Below are 13,655 nucleotides of genomic sequence, written 5' to 3' on the forward strand. Positions count from 1 at the left end.
TTTTGTTGGATGCTGATTGGCCGTCACAGACACGCCTATGCCTGCTAACATGATCACCTCTTCTCCATAAGAATATAATGTTTATGTTGCTTTCCGAATCATCTCTTGTATTTATATCAACCCCCACATTATTTCTCCTTACTTCCAGCCTACTATTTAGATTGGTATAGCGGGGGGTAGGTAATATAAGCCTCGTTGTCTGCCTATCCGACCTCGGAAACAACGTTTCACTTTTGAATCTCGATCTCTGTAGCTAGCTAGTACCATACTAGTGAACGGTGCCCAGGCGGAGCCAGTCGAATTCACGCATCAACGTCATTATTTATTTTATTTAACCTTTTTTTAAAACTGGACATACTGTATCATATCCAAGTAAATGCCAATAGAAAAAAAGCTCAAACGATGGAAAATGCAGCTATTGTACTGTCATTCCCGGTTCAATGTTTGACGTGACTGAGTTAGTTGAAGTTGGCTAGCAAGTGACAACAACGTCATCTAGCCTGCATAGCAACCATTTTGTTTAGACATTAAGACCAGTCTTTTTGCATAGCAACTTTGCAAAAAGAATTACGTTTAAACGACTGGTTTGCGTCTGTCGCAATATGACCAAGATAACTAACAACTACATCCGGAATATATCTCTTCTGCTGGAAGAATTAAATTGTATGACTTGATTTACACCATTTACATGTGACTGTATTTATGATACAGCACTGCTTCTTGTGCCTTATTGCTTAAATGCAGACGGGTACCAAACCAGCATTGTCTCATTAGTAGAATAAGAATGAGTCTATTCTATTAATTCTAATCCTGGAATTTGAAGTCTCCGTCATTTTTGAGTAAGGCCCCTGTCTCTGGCAGGAGGTCTTGGCTCCAGGGAAAAGAGGCGCATGTCTCCCTTGGGTTCATGCCCAATAATGGAGGACTCCTCAGGGGGAAGGGCTTTCTGATCACCCCTGGGGAACAGGTGGGAGGTGGTAAAACAAGCTATTTTTGTAAAGTTGATTTTCCCTTTTCATAGACCGTACACTAATTATGCCCTGTTCTCAAATGGCTTTCTCTGTCTTGTGCTCTTTGTATTGTGTACCCACTCTTCTCTATACATCCTCCACTATGTCTTCATTACAAATCCTAACTTGAGATCCGCTTGCACAAGTTCATTTAAATCTTGTAACAGTGCATGAATTCATGTGAAATCCTGAGTATTATTACATACTGGTTTCGAGTTATGTTTCAGGCCTATAGTATATCACTAGATCTCCCTCTTGATTTTCCCTCTCTAACCTGTGTTGAACTCTGTGGGTCCTGGCTGGCATGGTGTCTCTGTCCCCCACCACCATGTTGCGTAGCCTCAGCAAGTCATTGAGCACCTGTAGCTTCTGGTACGGCCTGTTCCTCTTCATCAGACGCTCTGACACCTCACTGTTCTTCCTCTTGTACTCCTCCATCACCTGGAAAAGACAAGGGAACTGGGATACCAGGGAGGTGGAGGGAGGAGACTGCGTGAATCAGGCCTTCGTGTTTGAATTGCTGCAAAGAAACCACTGCTAAAAGACACCAATAATAAGAGGAGACTTGCTTGGGCCAAGAAACACGAGCAATGGACATTAGACCAGTGGAAATCTGTCCTTTGGTATGATAAGTCCAAATTTGAGATTTTTGGTTTCAACCGCCGTGTCTTTATGAGATGCAGAGTAGGTGAATGGATGATCTCCACTGTGAAGCGTGGAGGAGGAAGTGTGATGGGGTGCTTTGCTGGTGACACTGTCTGTAATTTGGTCATTTGTTTAGAATTCAAGGCACACTTAACCAGCATGACAACCACAGCATTCTGCAGCGATGCGCCATCCCATCTTGTTTGAACTTAATTTGTTGTTTTTAACAGGACATTGACCCAAAACACACCTCCAGGCTGGGCCTCCCGAGTTGCGCAGCAGTCTAAGGCACTGCATCGTCACTACAGACCCGGGTTCGATCACGGGTTGTATCACAACCGGCCGTGATCGGGAGTCCCATAGGGCGGCGCACAATTGGCCAGGCGGTGTCTGGCCGGGGTAGGCCATCATTGTAAATAAGAATTTGTTCTTAATTGACTTCAAATCAAATGTAAAGCCCTTCTTACATCAGCTGACCCCCCACACATAAACTACTGGTGCATGTTGGATCCTGTCTAGCTTGCTGATAATATAGTACTATTAATTTAATATTTACTTCAGGTGTCCCTGGTGGTAATTTCCACGACAGCATGTTCTGATGTAAATCATTCATTCGGCAATGGTGGACATATGAACCACCTCCACGTGAATATTTAGCATATAATGATCATAAATATAATTAGGCAAGTCAGTTATGAACAAATTCTTATTTTCAATGACGTGGGTTAACTGCCTGTTCAGGGGAAGAACGGTAGATTTGAACCTTGTTAGCTCCGGGGTTTGAACTTGCGACCTTCCGGTTACTAGTCCAACGCTCTAACCACTACTGCCCCATATTGCAAGCAATGATAAGGCTATTATTATTTCCTTGTCTCTTGACCACTTGTTAAGTATTAAATGATAAATTACCCAAAATAAAAATAGCAAGGCCTATTTGTAGGCATATTTGTTTAATATTCTGAATGTGTTATTTATTAATTTTGCTAAACTTTTTTTCCTATCACTTAATTTCCCCAAATGGTATGCTTAAAATAATTCATACTAATCTCAGCAAAATCTCAGAAAGCTCGTCAACATATTCTAGTTGAATGGGTTCAAACAGCATGTAACAAGTAAAGTCATATGCTACTTTGATTTATTCATGTGGATTTTAACACCCAGGATGATCTTTGATTAAGAGTTTAGTGATGGCGTGGAGAAAATACGCAAAACACAGAGAAAGGGGAGAACCAGGGAGTCTGTGTTCCGCGCCATTGAAATGCAAATATGAGTGAGGAACAAGAAGAGGTTGTGTGTCTCTGTTTGTGTGTGCCTGCATAGGGGAGCGGGGGAGGTGTGGCGCAAGTTTTGGACAGCGAGAGAGACTACTTTAGGAAAACAGCCACACACGCACTCTCCGCAGCTCATATGACGGCGCATTTATAGGGATTTATGCCACTCTTTGATTTCTTCAGTGCAAGGGACCAACGAGCTATACCGTTGTCTAGATGCCATTTAGAAATTCAAAATTTCCTGAAATGTGAGTTTGGATTCTGGAACGTGAAGCCTACAAGTGCGTACAGTGGCCAGTGTTATTTATTCGGCGAATGCCCCCCTTCTCTCAGTCTCCTCGTGAATCATGTCACGCCGGAAGCAGAAACGACCACAGCAGCTCGTTAACTCGGACCAGGGGGGCACGCGGATACTATCGCACGGTGAGAAAAGTTTATTATGCTTATTCTAAGGCATGCGTCTGTTTCCCCCCCTTAATTATATTTCCCATAGTCCTATGAATGAACCAACAAGCAAAGTTACAGGTCGGAATTTACAACTATGATGACGTTCAATAGGGTTAAGGTAACGTTATAAGATGGCTTTGTTTGCAGAAACTGCAGTTAAAATCCTGCTAGCTAGTAGGCCTTAAGTCAAAGTTGGTTTATTTTGTTACGTTTTATATGTAAATTCCTCATGTTTCCTTTCACATCTAAAAAAGTAATTTTACTCAGGTGACCAATCAGCATAAATTGATATGTGTATTTCTGTGCGTTGTTTGCATTTTTTTTTAATTGCAAAAAATAATTTGCTCTTGCAAATTTAGGAGTCCCGGGTACTTGAGGGCTGGCCCTGTAAACTGTTCCCTGTGGCCTGGATGATAATATGATAATATCCATCTGTGACCATTTTCCTGTGATGTTTAGTCCTCTAGGAAACTAACAGGCTGCTCAGGGCTGACAACTGGAGGTCTTTCATTACTTCGATGACAGTCTCCCTATTCATCAACAATAAGGCTGGATCAGTGGGGGGGGGGGTAGTTTTGGTAAAGATCTCTCATTCTCTCTGCTTCTATTCTCTTCTCCATGCTTTTCTCCCTCATGTTTCCTTTCCTCCTTGTTCTCCCCACTTTTCTACCCTCTCAATGCTCACTGAATGCTTCCCTCTCTACCCCTCCTACTCTATTGACTTGATGTGTTAAATGCATTTTAGGGGGGGGGGGGATACAGAGTGTTTGCACCTTCACTTGCATGTAACATTTTCCACACCTTAGAAAATACAAATTACTTCTTAGAACAGGTACATTTCCATAGAGGTGAACTTGTTTTAAATGAACTTGTTTTGCACACTTTGATATATGTGAAGAGAACCAAGCTAGACTATTTAGCAGCAGCTACTAGTATAGTCATCCATTCCATCACCATGTCCCTCTGGGAGAGAACAGTTGGGCTTCCATTGTCCATACTCCCCTCCCCCTTCTTTTCTCTCTCTCTCACTCTGTGCTCAAGATTCTGAAAGAATTTGACCCCAGAGCTCTAAAGGTCAGATTAGTGGACCAATCACAAGCCTCTGGACAGTGCCCAGTACCCTTAGCATGTCCCGACCTCTGACCCCTGATGTGACGTCAGGGGGGGGAGGGTGAATAGGTAGATGAAAGAAGTGAACTGCTGCAGTGAGGGGCGGGTTAAGAGGGGTTTATGGGTTGTCTCAAATGGCCATTGTCTGTTTAAACATGTTGTCATAGCAGCAAGGTGGCCTGCACACTTTTGTGTGGTAAGAATACATTTGGAGAGTTATGCTCAGGGAAGAGGAAGTGGACAGAAGACAAGATAATAGCATAAAGAGGGAAAGACTGACTCCGTATGTTTGTAGACTATTAATCAATATCTGCTAATGCATTTCTTTCCAAGAGAAGACTGCAACTTTAAGCTTGGGATTTAAATATGAAACAATTGTTGTAATCAACGATTACAGTTAAAGGTTTGGACTTTGGGACTTACTTTGACCCCCCCACTTCAATCCAATAGAGCATGTAGCCTTGCACCCGGCCTTTCATGGTTCTTATGGGGACTACAAATTCATTGATGTTATCATGGAACTGGACTTTCCATTTGGTGGAGTAGAGTGATGAAGGGGCACTATACTTAATTCTTCTTTTTCTCTCTCTGTCTATAGACTACCAGCTGTTAGCCAAGTCACCTTACTCGTCTCTGGGCTCCGAACTGACCTTCTCTGGGTCCTCATCGTCGTCCCCCACCTCCCTCGAAGATCACCAGCCTCCCCTGGCCCCTCTGTCGTCACCTGGGGGTCTCCACGGACCCTCCCTCCCCAGTGAGAGCTCTTCGCCCACCCACTGGTCCAGCCACATCGCCCCCTATACCACCACCTCCCTCCCCAACACCCATTCATCCCTCTCTCCAGACTTCCCTCACCCCTCCTTATCCTCGCAGACGCAATCCCTGCCTCTCAACCTCAATCAGACATCGGGCCACTGCCTCTCCCATCAGGCCCACTCCCATACCACTATGACCTCACCACAGATTGGCAGCTCTGCCACCACCACCACCACTACCTCCTCCTTGTCTTCCTCCCTCCCTCCCCTGCAGGAGAGCACCAGTCCTGGGCATCAGAATGGCTCCAGCCCACCGGGGCTAGGCCAGGTCCAGGTGCCCCTGACCCTGTCTGTGCTCCTGGAGGAGCTGAGGGTGCTGCAGCAGAGGCAAATCCACCAGATGCAGATGACTGAGGAGATCTGTAGGCATGTTCTCCAGCTAGGAGGTGCCATCTATACCCAAGACACCTCCCAGGCTGGTAGTGGAGAGAACCACCAAAGATCCACAGCAGGATCCCCCTCCCCAACACACCATTCCTATTCAGCCCCTGTCCCATCCTCGGCCTCCCCTCTCCTGGCCTGCCTCCCCTCCCTCCTCCCTCAGCCCATTGTCTCCAAGCCCAGCCTCTCCTCTCACAGTAATGGGACCAGAGCATCACACTCTACCTCGCCCTCCACCACTTGGAGCTCCTCGATAGCATCCTCCGTGCATCCTCTGTCCCTGAGTCTGCCCCCGCGCTACCTCCATGAGAAATCCTCCAACACCTCCCCGTTCGGCCACAGTAACGGGGTTGGCTTCCCCACCCCGCCCCTCCCCACCACCAGCCACTCCCAAGACCACCTGCTGCTGTCCAGCTCCTCCTCGGCTGGGTCCTCATCTGCAGTGCGTCCACAGCATGCTTGTAAGTTTTGTGGTAAGGTCCTGAGCAGTGATTCCTCACTACAAATCCACCTACGCTCCCACACAGGGGAGAGGCCCTATATTTGTCCCGTCTGCCTCAGCCGTTTCACCACCCGCGGGAACCTCAAGGCCCACTTCCTGCGCCACCGTGAACAGAACCCGGAACTGTCGCTCTCGCTGCTCCCTCCGGCTCTGGAGCAGCCCGCCCCCGTCGCCACCACCACAGGCCAGAGACGCAGGAAGCGCCGGGCGGAAGACGAGGAGCCGCCGTTCGGTGGCGTGAAAGGAATGACAGAAGGAATGGCGCTCAGTTTCCTGTCCGGGGCGTCTCCTCGGCCTTCCCCTTCATCTATGCCTATGCCACCCAGTATGGACATGGCTCTGTTGTCCACGGCTCACTCCCTGCTACAGCTGAACAGGGCCTCCGCTGCAGCAGCCAGCGCCTCAAGTAGTGTGTTACCTTCATCATCATCCTCATCCTCCATGGGTGGCCAGTTCAAAGGGGTGAAGCAGCAGAGGTTTGATGAGAACACCCCTCCACACTCCACCATCCATCCAGGCTCTCCCTACTCCCAGATGGCCCACTTCCCCAAGATTCTCTTCCCTGGAGGACCCTCACCCCACCACCTTGCCCTCCTCTGTCCCCCAGGGTCCCATACCACTACCTCTCATCTCACCTCCCCCCACACCCAGCTCCCCTACCCTCCCTACTCCAAACCCCAGACGTCCTCGTCCTCCACAACCTCCTTCACCCAAACCTCCGACACCTCAAAGTTGCAGCGGCTGGTCATGAAACTGGAGAAGCAGCACCAGGGAGGGGGCCAGTCGTCCTCCTTTGGCCCAGCAGACAGCTTTTTCTCAAACAGGGACACCCACGACCTGACCACAAACTCCTACCGCAGGGAGATGATGGCAGCCCTGGGCCTCAACCCCAACCCTGGGGCCACGGTGAGCAGCAACAGCCAGGCACAGGATCTCCCTGGATCCACCAATCCTGCCCTGTCTCCTAATCAGTGTGGGGTGTGCCTGAGGGTGCTCTCCTGCCCCAGGGCCCTGAGTCTCCACCAGGCCACCCACCTGGGTGAACGCCCCTTCCCCTGTAAGCTGTGTGGACGCTCCTTCTCCACTAAGGGAAGCCTGAGGGCCCACCTCGCCACCCACCGCGCCCGCCCGGCCAACTCCCGCACCCAGAACTCCTGCCCACTGTGCCCGCGCAAGTTCACCAACGCCCTGGTGCTGCAGCAACACATCCGTATGCACCTGGGGGGTCAGATACCCCCGGGGGGAGAGGGGGAGGAAGGTACAAATATGGCTCAAGAAGATCCCACCGATCTGAGCCTGCTGACCACACACTCTCGATCCAAACCCTGCCTCCAAGGCCTCCACCCCCTGGCCTTAACAATGACCAGCATCATCCCTAACCCACTGGTCAGCAACATGAACTCAGGAGGTTCAGCGACCAAGGAATCCCATGAAGCTGACCCGATCCTCCATATAGAGGGGGAGTCTGAACCCTCCCCCTCCACGGCCAGCATTAGCCCACCTCTGACCCATAATCCCTCCCCAGAAGACCCCATGCTCCCGGGGGAAAGATCTGAGTCTGACGACGGCCCCGCTGGAGCCTCCATAGAAGACTCGCAAGACTCCCCAGCTGACCTCTCTAACACCAGCCAAAGTAGGCGACCATCCTTGACCAGCTCCCAGCCTGCCTCTGTGGTGGAGGGTGATGTAGAGGTGAAGGAAAATGTCCACAGACCAGGTGTGGATACTGATAGTAGTAGGTCAGGAAGGCTCACTAACAGCTCTAGGCTGACCACAGAGAATCAGACCAACTCTCCAGATGGACTCCTCCTCAGCCTTGAATCTGAATCCACCCCAAACTCCCCTGCCACCCTCAACCCCTCCCCCACGCTCACCCTCCCTGCCAGCCATAAAGCAACCCAAGAGCCAGCCCCCCAGGCCTCCAGTATCACCCCACAGGAGCCCAGCCCTGAAGGGGAAATGGCCCCATCTGAAGGGGAGAGCGAGGGCACAGCACCCAGTGATACCTCATCAGTAATGGTGCCGGAGAGTGAGAAAGTGACCCCTAGCTCCACAGAGGAGAGCGATAGGGCTCCAGAGGAACCAGAGGCCTCCCAGCTAGCCACCCCAGCATCAGCGCCCTCCAAACCCTACTCCTGCACTCTGTGTGGGAAGGCATACGCCAGCCGCAGTGGATTAAAGGTAAGCATAAGATAAGGATGGATCGTATTACAACTGTACGTTCCAATGGCTATACAGAACACTTGACAGAAGCTAAATTGTGATTCTTGAACTTTGTCTATTCCTCATGTTTTACTGTGTTAAAGTAATTGATCACTTAACCAATACCATTTTTCTGTCTTTCCATCAACAGGGACACATGAAGACACACCCTGTGTTGACCAACGTCCCCGCTGAGACTTCTCCTCCCGCCACCCTGACCAATGACACTGTGGAGGATCAGAGTTCTCTCTCAGCCAATGGGAACAGTGGAGAGCAGGATGAAAAGGAAGGGCTGGCCAAATCTCCTGAGAAACTCGTTACCTTAGAAGATCAGCCAATCACTGCTGGTTCTGGGGAGGAAGCAGAGCAACCTGCGGACACTACTGAGTAAAACTGCATATGATTGGCCTCTGAATGGTGTCAGTCAATTTATTTTTTTATTAAAGGCCCTGACAAGGGAATGTATTTTCATCATAGATTTAGAATTGATTCTATAAAGATTGATTCTTATTCTGTGTAATTTTGCTACTAGTCAGTTGGGTCTATTTTGTCTAATAAAGTGTTAGATTGTTGTGAAGTACTAATTAATTCAGCATCTCGTCATGGTTACGATACCACTATCTCAAAGAACACGAAGAGGCCTTATTTGACGATACGATTTCACAGAATTCTCTTGTAGTGTAACGGCACACAATGAAGTTTGTGTGTTGGATCACAATAGAATAGATAAGCAGGGATGTATGTTTTAGAGAGCAGCTAGTTCTAGTGAAACATATGAATGAAATGTCTATTTGGAATGGGAATGAAGTGAAGGAGCAATAGGTGAAATATCACTCTAGGATATATGGTACGAACGCCATACCAAAACAGGCCAGTGCAGTAGTGGTGGTTTTCTTGTATACTGAACAAAAATATAAATGCAACATGTAAAGTGTTGGTCCCATCTTTCATGAGCTGAAATAAAAGATCCCAGAAATTTTCCATACGCACAAAAAGCTTATTTCCCCAATTTTGTGCACCAATTCGTTTAAATCCCTGTTAGTGAGCATTTCTCCTTTGCCAAGATAATCCATCCACCTGACAGGTGTGGCATATCATATAAACATGATCATTACACAGGTGCACCTTGTGCTGGGGACAATAAAAGTCCACTTCAAAATGTGCAGTTTAGTCACAACACAATGCCACATATCTGAAGTTTTGAGGGAGTGTGCAATTGTGCTGCTGACTGCAGGAATGTCCACCAGATCTGTTGCCAGATAATGTAATGTTCATTTCTCTACCATATGTTGTTTTAGAGAATTTGGCAGACCGCAGACCACGTATAACCATGCCAACCCAGGACCTCCACATCTGTCTTATTCACCTGAGGGATTGTCTGAGACCAGCCATCCGGGCAGCTGATTAAACAGGAGTATTTCTGTCTGTAACAAAGCCCTTTTGTGGGGGGAAAAGAAATTCAAATTTGCTGGGCCTGGCTCCCAAGTGGGTGGGCCTATGCCCCGTCATGTGAAATCCATAGATTAGGGCCTAATTTATTTCAATTGACTGATTTCCTTATATGAACTGTAACTCAGTAACATTGTTGGATGTGGTGTTTATATTTTTGTTCAATATATATATATATGAACTGTGGTTGCTATGTGTATGTTTATTTACATTTTTCTTTTACAGACTTTTCACTTTTTAAACTGTCTTGCTGCTGGACTGTTTCAATGGAGTTGCACTGACTTTGAACATTGCTGTCCATACATCCATTGAAATAGTGATGATGAAAATGCAGATGATACTGACGATGATTGTTACACTGACCAGTCTGTATATACAATGTATGTTGGCAATCCTGGTTCGTGCTGTTCTGATTGACCATTCAGCAGCAACTTTTAGACCTGAACAACAATGCGTTATATCGGTGATTGTAATCGGTTTATCCATAATTGATTGGATGTCTCTGCACAGGAACGTAATTGAAGTAACCTGGAATTCAAACAGATGGTGCTATGCTTCACTGTTGTGAAGTTTGGGTACCAGGCTAGAATAAACCAACTGAACCTCCCAAGGACCAGAATGAATTATGTCTGATAGATTTACATCATCCCTCCATGTCTTTTCTCTCTCTACCTCTAACCTCTCTTTTTCTCCCTCGCTCTCCTCCTCTACCATCTCTCTCCTCCACTTCCCTTTCTCTCCTCCTCTACCATCTCTCTCCTCCACTTCCCTTTCTCTCCTCCTCTACCATCTCTCTCCTCCACTTCCCTTTCTCTCCTCCTCTACCATCTCTCTCCTCCACTTCCCTTTCTCTCCTCCTCTACCATCTCTCTCCTCCACTTCCCTTTCTCTCCTCCTCTACCATCTCTCTCCTCCACTTCCCTTTCTCTCCTCCTCTACCATCTCTCCTCCACTTCCCTTTCTCTCCTCCTCTACCATCTCTCTCCTCCACTTCCCTTTCTCTCCTCCTCTACCATCTCTCTCCTCCACTTCCCTTTCTCTCCTCCTCTACCATCTCTCTCCACTTCCCTTTCTCTCCTCCTCTACCATCTCTCTCCTCCACTTCCCTTTCTCTCCTCCTCTACCATCTCTCTCCTCCACTTCCCTTTCTCTCCTCCTCTACCATCTCTCTCCTCCACTTCCCTTTCTCTCCTCCTCTACCATCTCTCTCCTCCACTTCCCTTTCTCTCCTCCTCTACCATCTCTCTCCTCCATCCCTCTCTCCTCCTCTACCATCTCCCCTCCACTTCCCTTTCCTCCTCTCTACCATCTCTCTCCTCCACTTCCCTTTCTCTCCTCCTCTACCATCTCTCTCCTCCACTTCCCTTTCTCTCCTCCTCTACCATCTCTCTCCTCCACTTCCCTTTCTCTCCTCCTCTACCATCTCTCTCCTCCACTTCCCTTTCTCTCCTCCTCTACCATCTCTCTCCTCCACTTCCCTTTCTCTCCTCCTCTACCATCTCTCTCCTCCACTTCCCTTTCTCTCCTCCTCTACCATCTCTCTCCTCCACTTCCCTTTCTCTCCTCCTCTACCATCTCTCTCCTCCACTTCCCTTTCTCTCCTCCTCTACCATCTCTCTCCTCCACTTCCCTTTCTCTCCTCTTCTCTCTCCTCCACTTCCCTTTCTCTCCTCCTCTACCATCTCTCTCCTCCACTTCCCTTTCTCTCCTCCTCTACCATCTCTCTCCTCCACTTCCCTTTCTCTCCTCCTCTACCATCTCTCTCCTCCACTTCCCTTTCTCTCCTCCTCTACCATCTCTCTCCTCCACTTCCCTTTCTCAAAGCACTTGAGAGTTCAAGTTTTCGGCTGTGTCCTACATTAGATCGTTTTAGTTTTTGTACTATTTTTTTTAGCCTTTGTATGGTTTTTCCCCACCGTTGTTTTTGTAGGTATGATAACACGTGCTTCCCATTTTCTGATGTAAAAAATAAAATGATGGTGATGGTGGAAAAAAATGGCTTTTTGGTTGTCAGTGTGTCTGGCTTTGTATATTGTTTGTCACAGTCTGTCTGGTCTCAGTCCATTCATTTGACCTGTTTAAGTATTCTGCTTCCATGTCAACATGTTCTGCATGTCTGAGTGTACTCTCGCTGTTTGCCTCTGTGTTCTGCATGTCTGAGTGTACTCTCGCTGTTTGCCTCTGTGTTCTGCATGTCTGAGTGTACTCTCACTGTTTGCCTCTGTGTTCTGCATGTCTGAGTGTACTCTCACTGTTTGCCTCTGTGTTCTGCATGTCTGAGTGTACTCTCACTGTTTGCCTCTGTGTTCTGCATGTCTGAGTGTACTCTCACTGTTTGCCTCTGTGTTCTGCATGTCTGAGTGTACTCTCACTGTTTGCCTCTGTGTTCTGCATGTCTGAGTGTACTCTCGCTGTTTGCCTCTGTGTTCTGCATGTCTGAGTGTACTCTCGCTGTTTGCCTCTGTGTTCTGCATGTCTGAGTGTACTCTTGCTGTTTGCCTCTGTGTTCTGCATGTCTGAGTGTACTCTTGCTGTTTGCCTCTGTGTTCTGCATGTCTGAGTGTACTCCCACTGTTTGCCTCTGTGTTCTGCATGTCTGAGTGTACTCTCACTGTTTGCCTCTGTGTTCTGCATGTCTGAGTGTACTCTCACTGTTTGCCTCTGTGTTCTGCATGTCTGAGTGTACTCTCACTGTTTGCCTCTGTGTTCTGCATGTCTGAGTGTACTCTCACTGTTTGCCTCTGTGTTCTGCATGTCTGAGTGTACTCTCACTGTTTGCCTCTGTGTTCTGCATGTCTGAGTGTACTCTCACTGTTTGCCTCTGTGTTCTGCATGTCTGAGTGTACTCTCACTGTTTGCCTCTGTGTTCTGCATGTCTGAGTGTACTCTCACTGTTTGCCTCTGTGTTCTGCATGTCTGAGTGTACTCTCGCTGTTTGCCTCTGTGTTCTGCATGTCTGAGTGTACTCTCGCTGTTTGCCTCTGTGTTCTGCATGTCTGAGTGTACTCTCACTGTTTGCCTCTGTGTTCTGCATGTCTGAGTGTACTCTCACTGTTTGCCTCTGTGTTCTGCATGTCTGAGTGTACTCTCACTGTTTGCCTCTGTGTTCTGTGTCTGTCTGCCTCACAGATCATTTGTCTGGGCGCTATAGCCGTCTACTTATTCTGCCTTTTTTTGGGCTTCACTTTCTTTTTATATGTATCAGTTCCTTGGTTCTGTGGTGTGTGTCTGTTTGCTTGCATGCATGTGTGTGATATGGATAATCAGTGCTTGTGTGATTGAGAGTGCAGCTGTAGAGCCCCACCCCACATCTTACTCTCTGTCATACTTGCTCTCTTTCATTTCCCCTCTCTCTGCCCTCCCCCTCCTAGAGTAATAGTCCGACACACAGGAAGCTCTAATCCTCACACAATGATAGCCCTCATCCCCCCCCCCCCATGCGACTGCGAGCGGGACAGGGGGCAGCACACACAGAGACCTGGGCCAGCTGTCTCCAAAATGGCCGCCCTAATCCTCCAACCACCCTTCTCACTAGCTAGGGCTCCCAAAACCATGACAACCGGTAACCAAGGAGAAGAATTTGGGAGCAGAAAGGGGAAAGAGACAAAGGGCTGAAAAGCCATGCCATGTGTGAGAAGTGTATCCATGTGAGTGAGACAGAGACATCAAAAAAGGGTAGTTAGAAAGTGAGGCAGGGATGATTGTTGGGTGGCTGGATTTGAGAGGGAAGGAGGGGGGTGTATGGAGTGATTACAGGTGTGGATTGGGGTAGTGTACTTGATCATCAAGCTGTCGATGGCAAACCTAAAGATATTCATCAGGT

The 13,655-nt window shown here is 48.0% G+C and overlaps 1 protein-coding gene across 1 annotated transcript; it reads left to right on the plus strand.

The window, feature by feature from the left end:
- Positions 1-2,740: 2,740 nt before the first annotated feature.
- On the plus strand, positions 2,741-10,767 carry LOC118368860 (sal-like protein 4). Its single transcript, XM_052497279.1, has 4 exons — positions 2,741-3,349; positions 5,082-8,362; positions 8,535-8,770; positions 9,682-10,767. Exons 1-4 carry the CDS (start codon positions 3,274-3,276, stop codon positions 9,785-9,787), a joined length of 3,699 nt encoding a protein of 1,232 aa, XP_052353239.1. The 5' UTR covers positions 2,741-3,273; the 3' UTR covers positions 9,788-10,767.
- Positions 10,768-13,655: the final 2,888 nt, after the last annotated feature.

Source organism: Oncorhynchus keta, chromosome 35 (assembly GCF_023373465.1).
Source record: "Oncorhynchus keta strain PuntledgeMale-10-30-2019 chromosome 35, Oket_V2, whole genome shotgun sequence".
Lineage (NCBI taxonomy): Eukaryota > Metazoa > Chordata > Actinopteri > Salmoniformes > Salmonidae > Oncorhynchus > Oncorhynchus keta.